General features: G+C 40.2%; 1 protein-coding gene across 1 annotated transcript; it reads right to left on the reverse strand.

The window, feature by feature from the left end:
* Positions 1-494: 494 nt before the first annotated feature.
* Positions 495-11341, reverse strand: LOC133645921 (G patch domain-containing protein 2-like). Its single transcript, XM_062040851.1, has 3 exons — positions 10692-11341; positions 2174-2235; positions 495-679 (listed from the first exon to the last, which is right to left on the reverse strand). Exons 1-3 carry the CDS (start codon positions 11339-11341, stop codon positions 495-497), a joined length of 897 nt encoding a protein of 298 aa, XP_061896835.1.
* Between the last annotated feature and the right edge of the window lie 6658 nt (positions 11342-17999).

The raw sequence follows: 17999 nt of genomic DNA on the forward strand, positions 1-17999 counted from the left end.
TTGAATCAAAATCAATATTATGAATTATTGACCTATCCAAGGTTCCGATTACTTCACATCAAATATTCCACTAAGAAAAATATTTTTGGTGGAAGATTTTGCAAATTTGGTAAGTAAATAACCAAAAAATGTATAATTTGTTGTTTTCTTACTGTACCGAAAATGAACCGAACTGTGACCTCTAAACCGAGGTATGTACCGAACCAAAATTTTTGTGTACCGTTACACCCCTAATATATACATATACACATATACATATAGTACATATATATATATATATATATATATATATATATATATATATATATATATATATATATATATATATATATATATATATATGTGCAGTATATATAAATGGTAAATGGGTTATACTTGTATAGCGCTTTTCTACCTTCAAGGTACTCAAAGCGCTTTGACACCATTTCTACATTCACCCATTCACACACACTCTCTACCAGATCTTTAAGAAATGACAATATTTGCATCTCTTTTCACCAAGTCTTCCCAAAAAGACAAAACAAAGCACAACCTCTCAGAGACGGCAGAGAGGTAGGAGAGAGGCGTCTGTCATTTCTGGAGTTCCGACTGTCTGTGTCCCAGGTGGGCAACAAGCTGGGCATGTTGGATCCTATTGCACAGTCCCCCTCAAAGAACCAGTCGCTCTGCTCATCATCACCTACAGTACACATGCACAAGGAAAACCATGTTTCTGCTACCAAATGATTGCTGCTGCTACTGATGTTGCATATATGCGACATCGAACCACAAACTCTAATATGTTTGATTTATAATTGATATAACTACCGCAGATTCTGGACTATAAGGCGCTACTTTTTCCTCTGCTTTGAACCCTGCAGCTTATAAAACCGTGCGGCTAATTTATGGATTTTTCTTCGCTAATGGCCATAATGTTTTGAATCCAACTAACTCAAATAGTTTTTAACAGGCACTGAAAAAGTGTGTTATTTTTTGTGCTATTGCGGCATCTTTTGGATGAATTTGCTCACGGCAGGTGCTGCGGGGGGGGATACCTACAGTATTTCCTTCTGTTCAGTGCTTACAACCGGAAGTACAAGTCGTTTTCTTGTCGTCTATAACATTTCTACTTGTATGGCTTCTTCATTCATCACTCCAAGCAACGGTTGTAAATGTTACAATATAAAACAATTCATACTTACTAAATTTTCCCAAGTGTGATGTCTGTAGAAGTGTTTTCATGCATATTGGTACAAGCTATCATAATGTAAACAAGTGTCATTAGCATTAGCTAATAGGCTAACACGTTTACTAGTGTCTGTGTTGGTATTTTAACTTACAATTGCATTCCTTTTGCACTGTTCCAGTTTCATAAATTAACGAAAACATCACTGTGGAGTGTTTGTCTCGGTTTAGCTGATTGGAGAGTTAGCTTCCACAGTTTTGTTTGATCAGCTGTTTTACTGCCATGTTACAGACACCGTTTGGAAAAAATTAAGGTATTTAAATAAACATTTACAAAATCTTTCTGTGTAAATAACTCATTTCACAACGTATCTGCGGCCTATAGTTAGATGCGGCTAATATTTGGGGAAAAAAAATTATTGGAAAATTTAATGGGTGTGACTCATATACCGGTACGCTCTATAGTCTGGAAAATAGGGTACTCTTTATTTTGTTCAAAGCACCTTATGTTGGGGAAAAACAATGCTTTATATACAATCCATTTCCATAGTGACTTTTCATTGACTACGTGTTAGGGAAGGTGCTGCGTTCGACCCTGCATGTTTGTAAGTACAACAGCAATGACTGCATTTGTGAGTTAATTACCCCAATAAGTAGACAGCACTAGTTTAGTCCCCAGACAGGAGGCTCCTCTCGGACCTGTCAGTCAGCAGAGCGGGAACAGGCAGCATGCCTCTCATAGTCAAGGTGTAGTGACAACTGTTAAATCAGAGGCCGACTGGCCCCACCACGGCTAATGAGATTAGCAAAGGCTTCAGCGCTCATTAACACGACATGACAACGTCTTATTAGAGTCGCCTGGTTGGCCAGCAAACAGCCCATTGGAGCAAAACTGCCTTCTTTGGGGCCGGGGGCTTCAGCTGAGCAAAGTTGAGTTCAAATTTGACAGTCTGTCAGTTGATTGGAATGACCCAAATGTCAGAAAGGAAGTTAACATCGTTGTTAATACCTTGCCTCCCTTCATCATTGGTGAAAAGGCCAGGGTCACTGCTGCAGTTACTGCTGCTTTCACTGCAAAGAGAAGAGCAAAAACATCCCACAGGGACACAGACATGTTTCATTAGTTACATTACAGGACAGTGAATTCTTCTTAAATCCCTCATTTTGAGCTGAATGAATTTTTATGTCAAACAATGGCACGGCAGCCGAAAAGGGAACAATATGAAACGAAAATGTGCATTGTGCCCTGCCATGTCAATATTTAGTATGAAGCGATCAATAATAAAATTAAAGAAGTAGTCCGCAGCTAGAGGTCGACATAAACGGAAGTGGCACAAAAAGACAGAGCGTGCCATGTGCTCCCTTTGCTGGGATAGAAAACACAAAGGCACAAGGAGCGCCTCTGATCCGAGCCACCGAGTGACATGCACAATCTAATTGAATATCCTACGCTGTCAGCTCCAATCTAATCGGGCTGCCGTTGTGGAGGATGACAGGAGAGTGAAACACATTCCCCAGGCCTGCCCCTCCCTCTGTCTGTACCCCCACACATGGAGCGGCTGCTACCACATACTGCAACTGGCCAACATCTGCTACGTCGCCTGGACCGTCCCGCCGCCACAGCTTGTCGCCGCAGCTCAGGGCGACCCTGCAACCCATGGTGTCTTTGCCAAACTCACACCTCAGCCAACTTGCTGTGAACTCCAGACACTTCAAGGTCATGGGGAATCAGGTATGCTAGTGATACAGCAAATGGATGATAAAAGAGCTTGAAGGGACTTTTCTTCCCAAAAGTGCAACTATACTTCAAGTATTCCTTACTGCACTTGCACGTTGTTTACCATCGCTGACCTTACTACCACCAGAGAATATATGTGCTGATTGCTGCCCACAGCAGCAATAGGATCAGAAAACCTTGCGCATCCTCCTGGCCAGATGGCCGTGTATCTTCTCCTCTCACATCCAGAAGAAGCAGATGTGAACGGATGCAGGCCTCTCCAGGGGAATCTGGACTATGTCAGGCCTAGCCAAGCAATTTGGGTCTTGCCCAACAACCCATTCCAGAGATGTCTATAAATGGTCTCATTCATCCAGGTCATTGTCATCTCAGGGCAATCAATCGATCGCTACTGGACTGTTGGGTTTGTCTTAGAACGTTTCGCAGCTCAACCGAGTAGGCTTCCTTAGTTCATGCTCATAGACTTAGATTGGTCAGATGTAGTCCAGAGGCTGGTGCCAGAACCCCAAATATTTAAACTCCAAAAACCAGGAGGGTGTGCCCGGGCAAGAATGGTTTCGCCCTATCGTAGTGAGAAACAAGTGAAAACTGATGAAGCCTACTGAGATGAGCAGCGAGACGTCTTCTAAGACAAACCAAGCAGTCCAGTTGTGATCAATTGAATGCCCTGAGATGACCCATAACAGACTAACTTCTCAAGCCTGGTCTCAGCTGTAGACCACCTCTGGATGGGTCTTGCTAGCAGCTTGAGTCCAGCCCAGCATAATTACTGCCACAGTTAGTGAACCTTTCCACTACAGTTTGTATGCAAAGCTACAGTATTAACAAACTAACACACAGGTGTCAAACTCAATCACATAGGGGGCCAAAATTCAAAGCACATAGGATTAATGAAACCCCCCATCACCATGAAGTGACTGTTAATCGACAATCCCCTCTTCATACTTTTAGCATCTGGGCAAAAGGTCAAATTTGTATGCAATTTACAGGAGTCTTTCGCCCAATCCAGAAATGGTGGCAAGTCTGAGCATGTGTCTGAGAAGAAAACGTTTCCCAGCGTGCCTTTTTGTCATTAAAATTATCACTTTTCACTGTTTTCATGCATCTGTGATGTGTTATTTTGTACGGACAAGATTTAATGGTTAAAGTGGTGTCGTTTTTAGTTATTTACATTCAAATAATTGCTACTTTTGGTGGTGATATGACACTTTTAGTAAGAATGGTTAGTACAATGCATCCTAGTAATACCAATGGCCACTGGTTTTATACATCACTTCACTGTTTCCATATAGTTATGTTACAGCCTTATTTCAAAATTGAATAAATTAATTTAAATTCAAATTATATAGACAATACTCCATAAATAAATGTGAAAATGTTTTTTAAAACAATTTAAAATGTATCAAAAATAAAAAAGTAAAAAAAATCAGCCACAAGTCTTTTTGAATACCGATGTAACAAGCTTGGCACACCTATTTTTGGTCAGTTTCGCCCATTTCTCTTTGCAGCACCTCTCAGGTTTGATTAAAAGTGTTGTTGGTTTTCATCAACGATGTCTCTGTACATTAATGCATTCATCTTTCTCTCTATCCTGACTAGTCTCCCAGTTCCTGTTGCTGAAAAACATCCCCGCAGCATGATGCTGTCACCACCATGCTTCACTGTAGGGATGGTATTGGCCTGGTGATGAGTGGTGCCTGGTTTCCTCCAAACATGACACCTGGCATTCACGCCAAAGAGTTCAATCTTTGTCTCATCAGACCAACTTTTTAACCAAGAAATGGCTTCCATCTGGCCACTATACCATACAGGCCTGATTGGTGGATTGCTGCAGAGATAGTTATCCTTCTGGAAGGTTATCTTCTCTCAACAGAGGAATGCTGTAGCTCTGACAGTGCTCATCGGGGTCTTGGTCACCTCTCTGACTAGACCAAGATGAATGCAGCAATGTACAGAGACATCCTGGATGAAAGCCAACGCTTCTCATCCAACCTGATGGAGCTTGAGAGGTGCTGCAAAGAGGAATGGGTAAAACTGCGCAAAGCTTATAACATTGTATTCCAAAACACTTGAGGCTGTATTTGCTGCCCGAGGTGCATCAACAAAGTATTGAGCAATACACATGTGACATTTGTTTTATAGTTTTTTTACTTTAAATACAATTTTGCAAAAATAAAAACAACTTTTCACATTGTCATTATGGGATATTGTGTATAGAATTTGAGGACAAAAATGAATGTATTCCATTTTGAAAACTGCTCTTCTTCAATTTTAACCTTTAAAACGGGCACACAATAAGTATGTATCCATATTAAAAAGCGTAATGTGACGTCACCTAAAGGGCCACGTGAGACTGCCTATATCTAGTGCCGACTAACTGATGCAATGAATAATTCACGCTCGCACCCATTTTCATAAGGCGCAATAGAAACACCTCGACTCTCGTTTGTTGACCTTTGTCATAAATGGGACTGACGAACATTTACAGATAACTTGGGCTTCATTTTATATCAAAGTCAAAAGATATCACAAATCCTGTGCTGTACCCTCTGTTGCGGATTATACCCGATATAAACACATGTGTCTTCATTAGCTATGAAAGTCTACAAAGAAATAATGGCAAGGGCAAAGAAGAAAATGCATCCCAGTGTTTTGGTGCTGAACTTAACCCCCCATGGCCCTATTGTCTCGGTACAAGGCAAAGAAGTGAAGCAAAACACAGTATCCAGATGAGCACTAATCATTAGGATATAATCCCCAGCTCCTGGGAGAGGCCGACCAGTTTGCACAGAGATTACAGGCTAGCCGCCATTTATTGAGCTAGACTCATTTTGCTGAGGAATAAAGTGGAGACACAGACGGAAGGGAACACAACGCTGATAACAATGGATCTATGGGCTCTTCAAACAAGCGATGGAAACCCAAATCCATGCCCCCTTCTATGGGTGTCTGATTATAAGGTTATCCCTCTTTCCCTGAGCTGCAGTAATTGGATTAGACTCAGAGATTTATGAAAATTAACTTGGGCAAATGGCACGCAGCTTTTCCTAAAACTCCTTGCGGAGTTTCAAAACACAAATTACCCAGCAAGAGCGAGAATGGGCGAGCAAAGCTGCATTGTTGTGCTCCTTCCTGGTGGCAGGATGGAAGCCACCACCAGCGTCATGTGGTGTCTAACCCACAGGTGAGGCCTACTCGCAGGGCCAGCCGGGGTGCCAGGTGGCCCTATGGCCCAGCAGGCTGAACGCGCTCTAATGAAGGAGCCCAAATGCCAACATCTGCTTCCCTTGCACTTGGGTGGCTGAAGGCTCCGGCTCAGTATGTGACCTTGAGCAGAAGCACGTTTCAAGAGAGCACACAACAAAGGTTAATGGAATGAACGCAGACCAACGAAATCCAAGTGCTTCAAAAGACATTTTCACAATGGCATCAGATGGAGCGTACGCAGCAGGATTATAAATACTGCTGTTGTACCACTGTCAACCCCTCATCGCTTCCAGCGTTCTTCCAAATCGTTCACCTCCGCGCGGACATACCCATTAGGACTGCTCGCCCTCACGTCAGTGTGGCAGTCTACTGAGCAGCAATCAAGCGCTTTGGCGTTGTATAAGTGAGAAATGATTGACAGCTCGCGATGGTGTTCCCATTTATTTCTTCTCCGGAGCTGTTTTCTGTCAGGACAGTTATTGATTTTTCCATAAAGTAAGAAAACAAGTACCGTTTAGGGGCTAGGGAGGTCAGCACAAACTAAACCACAAGATGTAAAGCCTTGTGCCTTGTCCCATTACTGCTTACCACAAAACACTCCGTCTTAAAATGTTATAGATGATCATCAGATAATGATGTTATCAAACAAAAGCTTTGCACGACAACATTTAAGAATTTTTTTTTTTTTCATCATATACTGTTTTTTCCAGCTAATTATTTCATGGTAGTTTAAAAACATGAATACTAGGACTGTCAACAGTAATCATGTTAATAATTAATTATTATCATTATTATTTAATTAATCCATCATCATTCTTGATCATACTTGCCAACCCTCCCGAATTTTCCGGGAGCCTCCGGAAATTCAGCGCCTCTCCCGAAAACCTCCCAGGACAAATTTTCTCCTGAAAATCTCCCGATTTTCAGCCGGAGCTGGAGGCCACGCCCCCTCCAGCTCCATGCAGACCTGAGTGAGGACAGACTGTTTTCACGTCCGCTTTCCCACAATATAAACAGCGTGCCTGCCCAATCACGTTATAACTGTAGAATGATCGAGGGCGAGTTCTTGGTTTCTTATGTGGGTTTATTGTTAGGCAGTTTCATTAACGTCCTCCCAGCGCGGTAACAACACACAACAGCAGTCACGTTTTTGTCTACCGTAAAGCAGTTCGTCTGCCGTAAACAGCAATGTTGTGACACTCTTAAACAGGGCAATACTGCCATCTACTGTACATGCATATGTGACAATAACATCTACGGCTTTTAGAGAGTGCAGTGCACAACTGCGCACACAAGGAGACGAAGCAGAAGAACGAGGAAGATACAGCCATGGCGACGCCGACGACGAGTAAGATGAAGAAATACGCTTGTAAGTTCCAAGCTGCATCTGCGATTTGACCTGGATAGCCTCCGGGAAGAAGTATTTGACTACCAAGTGCTTGGCAGTGAAAATCTTCCTCAGGAAGCAAAGATCGACCGGTTTTGGGCCATGCTAGGGAGAGATGGAAGATTCCAGACTCTAGTGCATTTGATGAAAGCACTTTTGCATCAACAGAGAGGGTGTTCAGCATGGTTAGAAAAATAGTGACAGAGAATAGAACAAGGATGGACAATTCAACCCTTAACTCAACAATGAGTAGATGAGTGTTATGTGTGTGTATATGTATAAATAAATGAACACTGAAATTTAAGTATTTATTTTATTTATATATACTATATGTATAAATATATATATATATATATATATATATACTACCGTTCAAAAGTTTGGGGTCACCCAAACAATTTTGTGGAATAGCCTTCATTTCTAAGAACAAGAATAGACTGTCAAGTTTCAGATGAAAGTTCTCTTTTTCTGGCCATTTTGAGCGTTTAATTGACCCCACAAATGTGATGCTCCAGAAACTCAATCTGCTCAAAGGAAGGTCAATTTTATAGCTTCTGTAAAGAGCTAAACTGTTTTTAGATGTGTGAACATGATTGCACAAGGGTTTTCTAATCATCAATTAGCCTTCTGAGCCAATGAGCAAACACATTGTACCATTAGAACACTGGAGTGATAGTTGCTGGAAATGGGCCTCTATACACCTATGTATAAATCGGAGGTCTCAAGGTTTGCAAGTATGTTCTTAATCAAATAAAAAAATTAAGAGAATTGTATAGAGCACAAAATGACTCAAAATGCCTAAAACATCTCTGGAAGTGGTAATGTATTTCAAACACTAGGGGCCTGATTTACTAAAGGCTTGTGTGTATTAAAACATGTAAAAATGTCATAGTGCACACAAAGCTGATCTACTAAACGTGTGCAAAGTGGATTGCATCTCTTAAGTGAGCAGAATAAGGCATGTAATCTATTTTTTGTCTCTGTCTTCATTAATATGCAAAATATATGCTGATCATCAAAAAGCCCACAATACTGGGAGGAGATGATGCAAATATAATTATTTAGCACATGCACCATGATTTATCAACACTGAACACCATTTTGCAAGCCCTATTTAGCATTTTATTTAGCACGTGTGGGAAGAACGTGCAAACTGACAGTTCCACACATAGATCAGTGCTCGCGCTGCACCCTGACAGGACTTTAAATAAAACTGTTAGTAAGTGTTGAGCAAATAAATGATGCACATTCAAGTAAAATATTTGTAAAATGTTCTTGCATGACATTCCACCAATTGCATTTCTGTCAAAATTGTGGGGTCTTTTGTAGGTTAAATCGTGAAAGCAGGTAATTTACTGTGATTAATCATAGTGTGTGAATGTGAGTGTGACTGGCCTGAATGCAGCTGGGATAGGGTCCAGAACGCCCCCCGCGACTCCAAAAGGGACAAGCGGTAGAAAATGGATCACGATTCATCCAAAATGAAAAGTGTGATTGATGTGATTAAAATGTGTTATCGTTTGACAGCACTACTAATAACACAAAAAGAGTAACAGGTCCACATTAATGTGGATAAATGTTTGTTTATAAAAACATTGTTAGCATGAACATGATGTTAAAGGTGTCATAAACCATCCATCCATTTTCTACCACTTGTCCCTCATGTTAAGTGCATATATATTCTTCTTTCTTGACTCTGTCTGCGCTTACAAAATAAAACATGATCAGTATAAATTAAAAATTATATCATTTAATCATGATTAATCAAAATTAATCAACTGCTCCCCCGTTGTTAATCTGATCAAAAACATTATCAATCAACATTACTAATTAATAGGGGTGTCCCGATACAACTTTTTATTTTCCGATACAATACCGATATTGGAGCCTTGTGTATTGGCCCATACCGACGACAGTATTCTGATATTAACATGAATCATACATACTTTTTTTGTTTTGTAGTGTTGAATGTTAGAAAATGCTTGATCAAGTCAAATTTCTCAGAAAACAATGGCAGGTATGAAAAACTGTAACTTTAGGACAAACTTACACTGTCTTTAAATTTGAAGTGGAGTGTTAATTTATTGTTTGCGACACACAGTGGTCACATCGATTCATTAAGTCAAGTTCGAGTCATGACACAGTAAATTGAATTATCTAGACATGTCTGTCAGTGGATACTTTCTGCCTTAAAACCTTTGTATGTGTAACTAATATGTAACTATATTTTTTTGCTAATTGCTTATACTGACAAATTGTGTTTTTTAGACTGCAATATTTTTCAACTAAGGAAAGTTACGTATGTCTCGCTTGTGTGCTATTGTGTGCATAGCTGTTGTGTAGCTGCTAGCTCCTAGTAGCCAGTAGCCTACCATGTTTACCTTTTGTAAATTACTTCACTAAAATACAAAATATTGGTTCGGGACACCCCTCCTAATTCATACATTAAAAAGATCTAATTTGGATAAACATTCAGATCTTTATAGTAGCAATTAAAAACAGGCCGTTAGGTGTGGATTGATCATTTTACAAGAAAGTCGACTCTCTAGTAGGAACATGTCCATCACTGCTGCCATTTGGCTTGACTACACAGGAGGCATACGACAGAGTGCATCCCGGGCCGCTGGCACAGGCACAGCTTTAATTACGCAACCTGCAAAAGGACTTCATTTCAAAACAAATCAATAGCTACCAAGTCACATATTTATTTGTGAGAATATTTCTGGATAGGAAATAATGAGATGGCAGATGCCTGGAGGCATCACTACCAAAGATCTCTCCCTGGTGATCCTTTCTGCTAAAGGAGACGAGGATGAAGAGACTCTATCATTCATTTTTAATGTCAACTCAATACTTTAAAGTAAAACGGCATGATTGTGATACATTTTTTGAGGTGATTTAGTTAAGGACAGGGTGAATATTGACAAGTGGCTGGATGCAATATGGACTCACCTTGTTTAAGTGCTTATTTCTTACTTTAGTGGTCATGTGTGTTTTGCTTCCTTGCTAACTTTGCATTTAACAGCCAAGAGTGTATTTTGTGCTGAGTACTTACTTTTAAACACCTAGTGTATATCTCCAATCTCATGTGTGGAATTTTATGTTTAACACATACAAATACAAAAAGGGGAAGAAAAAGTTATTAGAAAGTATTTTTGAAATGCAACAAAGCTTTGTGAGTTTAATAATTCTTACCCATCAGACATTTTCTCCTCTGCAGCATCTTGATGTTCCAGCGTGATCTCTCTATTCCAGCACTGCTTTCCCATCAGTCTGACACCATCAACCTTCCTGTCTTGTCTGACCCAAGCGCTGGAGTTGTTCTTCAATCTTGAGAGATGCTGTATCCTAGAAGTCCTGGGCCTCAGTTTCCTTTCTATGGCAGAAACATTTAGCTTTTGCTGCAATCTGACTCGAACATTCGGGGTCACACATTTAATCTTCCTCTTGAGTGGCCGTCCTAGATTATTCTCAGATAAGGAGTCTGACTCAGGCCATGAGGGCTGCCTGGTCCTGATCGGGCGGATCACTCGGGAGTGCCACTGGTTGGTTGCAGAATCATTATCAGAGTTGCTGCAGGGCGCCGACGTTGCCAAAGCAGGCTGAGAGTTCCGCCAGGAGTTTGGAGATGTTTTGTCTAAACTGGACTCTGATGCTTCGATCCAGTAGCGTCTTTGCTCAGGACAGGCCGAGGATTCACAACGAAGCTCGCGGCCTCTTTGACGGCGAACCTGCCGCCGCTGGTGAAGTGGGCTCAGAACTCTTTCTTCCCACAGTTTCCCGAGCTTACTTTGTTCCGAGGTGTGCTCCAGGGCAGACACCAGGTCCTGCACCAGCTCATCCATTACGACACTGAAGTCACACAATTTATGTTTCTATGTCAGAAAAACTAAAAGTCCACATTATCCCCTTCCAAGTCACCCCCCTGGTATCTAACGCACTTTCCCACCACTGAAAGCATTCTTTGAGAATGTGGCAGGACGGCGCGTGGCTTCTTCATCATCACAACGCGCTTACACACAATGTCGAGTTTCCGACAGTTCTTGACCATTGCAATTCTAGGGAAATCTCTCTGTGTGACACACAATATCAATATATTTAACCTTACAATACCATTTTTGATGTGTAACTGGGGAACACGCCTTATCAGTATCATGCTTCAAACCCAACTTTGAAAACGATCATTAACATTTACTAAACAACACTTTCAAATCGATCCAGCTTATCGTTGTAATTTTGACACGCAGTCAGATTTGGTTCAGCTGCCACTGCATACACATAACTAGTCAGCTTGGAATAATTACAAATAAAAAGCAACACCACACGAAAGTTTGTAACAGCAATTCATCGTCAAAAGTTTCAAGTGAACGTAACTTAAAGGGGAAATGCAAATCTTTTGGAATGTTGCCTATTGTTCACAATCATTATGAAAGACATGCAACAGATGTATTTTTTTTAATGTATTCGAAATAGTAAATAAATCAAGTATTTGAGCTTCTACACTGAAACTGCTGTTTAGTAAACATGGTGGCTCTTAATTGTATCTTGTACCTGTGTTACTGTGGTGTTATAACACCTCTGCTTGATGCACAGCTTGCTTTTCTCTGTTGCTACCTGAGCAAACAACAGTAAATACCTGGTAGCTTTTCCAAAAGTGTTTTGTGTACATCTTCTTTTCTTGAATGCCTTAAAGTTGATTCTTCTACTATTTGCTCATAATTATATAGGCACCACCTGTCTTGTATGTGTCTATTTGAAAAATAAACACATGACATTGTTCTGGCATGATACATTTAATTTTCTTTTCACCATGCAAAGCTTCCATCTGAATCGAATTGCATCGAATCGTAATGTTTTAAAAAGTATTGTTAGTAAATCGTGGTAGTATTGATAGTGTATCGTAACCAATATTTCAAGATTTAAATCGAGATGCACACCCCTAATATACATACATCCATAAACATACATATATATACACACATATATAAATATTAATATACATGCATATACACACATACCGTATACATACACATACCAGTGTTTCCCCCAAAAAATGTGTTAGTTAAGGTGGTGACTCTCCAGGGGGAGGGGACCGGGGAAGAGGGTGGGTGGGTGTAAGGATCGGTGTAACTCGGCCTTTAGCCATCACGTCTCCACCTCGTCGCTGCCACCACAGCCTGAAGGGGGCAATAGACTACAGACTATGGTGACGTAAGCCGGCTTCGTCGCGTGAAGAAGCTTACAACTTTTGGTTGTGTTTTCCGCTCCATTTGCTGAATGGCGACATAGGATATATTTCTCAATATTTTTTCTGTAAAGTAAAAAATAAAAACAGTCGTAGTTACCTGAGATACTAAAATAATGACTTAAAAAGTCAAATTAATGACTTACTGTAAGTAAGCGTTTGCAATAAGAGTTGAAAAAAAGAGTTAAAAGTGGGGCCACATGCTGACATATGCTCAACTCCATCCATTCATCCATTTCTACCGCTTGTCCCTTTTGGGGTTGCGGGGGGAGCTGGAGCCTATCTCAGCTGCATTCGGGCGGAAGGCGGGGTACACCCTGGACAAGTCGCTACCTCATCACAGGGCCAACACAGATAGACAGACAACATTCACATCATGCTTAATTTATTACAGCATTTGGGAAGCCTGTAGTTGGTGTTTATTATATAATTGTTATATTTTTATCAACATGTGATAGCAGGGACCCTGCTATTCAAAACTAGGCTGCTACATTACTAATGATTAATGTAACTATAGCTGAAAAAATAGTACAATAGCAATAGGAGAGACTATTCATCCCTGAACACCATGGAGTTCATGTAGGCTTTATGATGCAGTTACATTATTATAACAACTATCAGAGACAGCTTCAGGAAACTCTTCATTTAACATAATGTCCTTTTTTGCTGCTTCAACACAGCTCAATCAACACAGAAAAAGGTAAAGTGAAATAACTTAGTTGTTAACTGTAGGTCAATAATGCTTGTCTTTCTCTCAGACAGACAGGGCTTTGCTGTCCGTAACACACACACACACGCACGCACACACACCGCGCAGTGAGCTAACGTTACGCTAAAAGATAATTAGCCTTCACCTCAAGGACTGCGAGCGAGCTGAGCTGCCGCTTCTGTTTCTAGAACGTCAACGGGCTCATAGTGATGATACTAGTAGTTGACTTGGAAGTGTTAATTATAATTTGGGCAAAGTCTGCTGCCTTATGCTTACCTTTCTGCTCACTCCACCGAAGAAGCACTGACTCCATAGACATATTATAAGTAGACGCAGCATTGGCTGCTGTGACGCGAGAAATTCGGCTGCCATCTTGAAGTGGTGATGAGGAGCCGGCGAGCAGCCTAAACTGACAGTTGACAGGTAGAAAACAAAGATGGTGTTCAGCATTTTCCTGCTCAAATGAGCGGACTGTTGAAAATAGGAATCGGGGGATTACTTTTCACAAGTAAGATTTAACATTAACGTACTATTGGTTGTATTTTGTGAAAAGAATATTATCACAGAGTTGAGAAGGAGCAAAGATCTTCAGTAGTACTGAAATTGTAGCCGCTAGGAAACAAGAGTATGACCATAATAGAATTGCTTGTCAATGAAATTAATTAAATTAAAAAATGTCATACTTGAAAAACATAAAGTTAAAACCTTTGGTGGCATCATGCCTTCAGTGTGCATATTGTATATAGTTCTCTGCAAACCTACGAAATGTTCTATTTTGTCTTCATTATTTTGTCAGAATGCACCAGAATGCTTCATTTGTATGTGAAAATCACAAAGAAATATTCTGGGGGAGGATGACCCCCCTACAGGAGTTTGGTTTACAAACTTTCAGCCCCACCTAAAAAAAAATCACCAGCCGCCACTGATTATGATGCATTCTCATTTTAGGCAAAGTATAAGACAATACTTTCTTAACAGTATAATTGTAACCAGGAATAAGTATTCAAGTAAAAATATTCAAATACTAACATTGTTGGGTAAGACAGAATTTGGTTTTATTCTGAATCCAGTGAAACAGATTGGTGGTTTTAGCTGATATAAAGACTTTCAGGTGTTTATATATGTTTATGTTTAAGTATTTGGCAGACGCTTTTATCCAAAGCGACATACATAAAAAATATATATAAAACAATTACTGTAAACATGATCATTTAAGGCATCTGTGTCAAACTCTGGCCCGCGGGCCAAAATTGGCCCTTGAGGCGATATCAAATTAACACTAGAACTGGCCCGCCGATTATATACAGCGGTGGTGCCGCGGTAACAACGCATTCACCGCTAATTCTCATACTTGCCAACCCTCCCGGGAGACTCCCAGTCACATAATATGTGCGGCTTCTGCACGCACACACAAGTGAATGCAACGCATACTTGATCAACAGCGATACAGGTTACACTGAGGGTTGCGGTATAAACAACTTTAACACTGTTAGAAATATACGCCACACTGTGAACCCACACCAAACAAGAATGACAAACACATTTCGGGAGAACATCCGCACCGTAACACAACATAAACCCAACAGAACAAATACCCATAACCCTTTGCAGCACTAACTCTTCCGAGATGCTACAAAGTGTGTGTGTGTGTGTGTGGGGGGGGGGGGGGTATATTTTGTGGCGTTCCGGAAGGGATCTCTTGTGTCCATAAGGTGCTATTTTGCACATTTTCCACATTTATTTTTATTTAATTAAGTTATTGTTTTGTTTCTGCCATATTACTTTGTTTATAATTTTTGTATTGTTTTCATGTGCACATTCAATTTTTACTTGGTACAAATACAGTGTTCTCATATACAACAATGTTTTTTCTTCAAAGTGTTTTTTGTGGGGGGGGTTTCAGTACAACTTGGTTAAAATATTTCAGTGTAAGTAATTTTAGAAAATGTTGTGCACATTTAAAAATACCGCAATAATCATGATAACCGTGATAAGAAATGTTCATACTGTGACATCGCTAATACTTATTAACAGATTTGTTTTAAATGTATATTCACATTGATGTCATATCGACCACACCCCAACCGCCACAGATATTTTGGCAATTTAGGGGAAGCCCTGACATTAACAAAATAAAAGTCTTACATTACGATCATGCTTTGTCAGAGATATTCTGTAATGTTATTCTGTGATATTTGCACCTAAAGAAATATTAGAACAGAAATTTAGGATTATGAGGGCGGGTGGGGTTGTAGGGGGGTTTGCTGGCTGAAATATTGTGTAAATTATTTTATAACATGTTCTTGTCAAGTCCTCAATTACACAATGATAAGCAGGCTCAATAGTACATGTTATTATTTAATAGAGAAGGTTAAAACATTGTCATGCAGCAATATGAAGACCATTAACTTGTACAACACGTAATGTACAGAATATCAGAAGCATTTATTCAGGTAGAAATATCACAGATTACGGCCGGGAAAATGTATCTGTCTCGGGTACACTTAAAGGCCTACTGAAACCCACTACTACCGACCACGCAGTCTGATAGTTTATATATCAATGATGAAATCTTAACATTGCAACACATGCCAATAAGGCCGGGTTAACTTATAAAGTGAAATTTTAAATTTCCCGCTAAACTTCCGGTTGAAAACGTCTATGTATGATGACGTATGCGCGTGACGTCAATCGTTGAAACGGAAGTATTGGTACACCATTGAATCCAATTCAAAAAAGCTCTGTTTTTATCTCAAAATTCCACAGTATTCTGGACATCTGTGTTGGTGAATCTTTTGCAATTTGTTTAATGAACAATGTAGACTGCAAAGAAGAAAGTTGTAGGTGGGATCGGTGTATTAGCGGCTGGCTGTAGCAACACAACCAGGAGGACTTTGACTTGGATAGCAGACGCGCTAGCCGACGCTAGCCGCCGACCGCATGGATGATCGGGTGAAGTCCTTCGTCCTTCCGTCGATCGCTGGAACGCAGGTGAGCACGGGTGTTGATGAGCAGATGAGGGCTGGCTGGCGTAGGTCGAGCGCTAATGTTTTTATCATAGCTTTGTGAGGTCCCGTTGCTAAGTTAGCTTCAATGGTGTCATTAGCAACAGCATTGTTAAGCTTTGCCAAGCTGGGAATTATTAACCGTGTAGTTTCATGTCCATGGTTTAATAGTATTGTTGATCTTCAGTCTATCCTTCCAGTCAGGGGCTTATTTCTTTTGTTTCTATCTGCATTTGAGCCCGATGCTATCACGTTAGCTCAGTAGCTAAAGAGCTTCACCGATGGATTGTCGTGGAGATAAAAGTCACTGTGAATGTCCATTTCGCGTTCTCGACTCTCATTTTCAAGAGGATATAGAATCCAAGGTGGTTTAAAATACAAATCCGTGATCCACAATAGAAAAAGGAGAAAGTGTGGAATCCAATGAACCATTGTACCTAAGTTACGGTCAGAGCGAAAAAAGATATGTCCTGCACTGCACTGTAGTCCTTCCCTCTCACTTTCCTCATCCACAAATCTTTCATCCTCGCTCAAATTAATGGGATAATCATCGCTTTCTCGGTCCGAATCTCTCTCGCTGCATTGTAAACAATGGGAAAATGTGAGGAGTCCTTCCTCCGGTGACGTCACGCTACTTCCGGTATAGGCAAGGCTTTTTTTAATCAGCGACCAAAAGTTGCGACCTTTATCGTCGTTGTTCTCTACTAAATCCTTTCAGCAAAAATATGGCAATATCGCAAAATGATCAAGTATGACACATAGAATGGATCTGCTATCCATGTTTAAATAAAAAAAATTCATTTCAGTAGGCCTTTAATAATGATGAAAAATTATACCTTTCTGCAATTAATCGCAATTAATTTTGAGTTAAGTATGAACAATGCGATTAATCGCGATTCAATATTTTAATCGTTTGACAGCCCTAATAAAAACCTATGGAAAATGTTAAAAAGAAAAAACAAGACTAAAAGCACAGGCATAGCGCTGCCACCACAGTTGACATTCTTCACACAAAAGTCATACTTTTTCTCTATTTGTTGGTCCAAATCTAATGAAGAATTTGGCAAAATGAGGGTCTTTTTTTTCCGGGTCGTTCTGTATTTTCTGACTTACATTGCGACTGCGAGAGCGTGTTAGAACCAGCTGGTCACTAAACACTGCATTAATGTAGCTGCGAAGTGCATCAAATACGGCTGCAAAATGATACTTTGACAAAAAAAAAAAGGATGTTTTATTGCAAATGTATGAGTAGTGGAGTAGTTTAGAACTATATTTATACTTATTAGTTCGGTTTATTTTGTCAGAGTGACTGCAATTGCATGCATCCTAGCACAGCCGCACACATTTTGGGTAGTCAACATGGCACATGTTTAGTCGTCCATACTCTCTCTGTATACGGCTCTGACATGGAGAGATGCACCTTCCCAAAAATGCTGCACCCTGCTTTTTGCTTGCAGGCGGAACAAAAGATGAACGAATGAATGAAGCATTTGTACTAGAGTTGTATGGCATTAGTATAGTACCGCGATACTAATTAATCATAT

This window comes from Entelurus aequoreus, linkage group LG03 (genome assembly GCF_033978785.1).
Source record: "Entelurus aequoreus isolate RoL-2023_Sb linkage group LG03, RoL_Eaeq_v1.1, whole genome shotgun sequence".
NCBI lineage: Eukaryota > Metazoa > Chordata > Actinopteri > Syngnathiformes > Syngnathidae > Entelurus > Entelurus aequoreus.

Excerpts from the sequence above, each read along its gene's own strand:
- LOC133645921 (XM_062040851.1), bottom strand. The coding sequence starts at position 11,341 with ATGGATGAGCTGGTGCAGGACCTGGTGTCTGCCCTGGAGCACACCTCG. Across the intron at positions 2,236-10,691 it reads GAGGAGAAAATGTCTGATGG|TGAAAGCAGCAGTAACTGCA; the intron begins GTAAGAATTATT and ends TTCTCTTTGCAG. Across the intron at positions 680-2,173 it reads CAATGATGAAGGGAGGCAAG|GTGATGATGAGCAGAGCGAC; the intron begins GTATTAACAACG and ends TGTGTACTGTAG.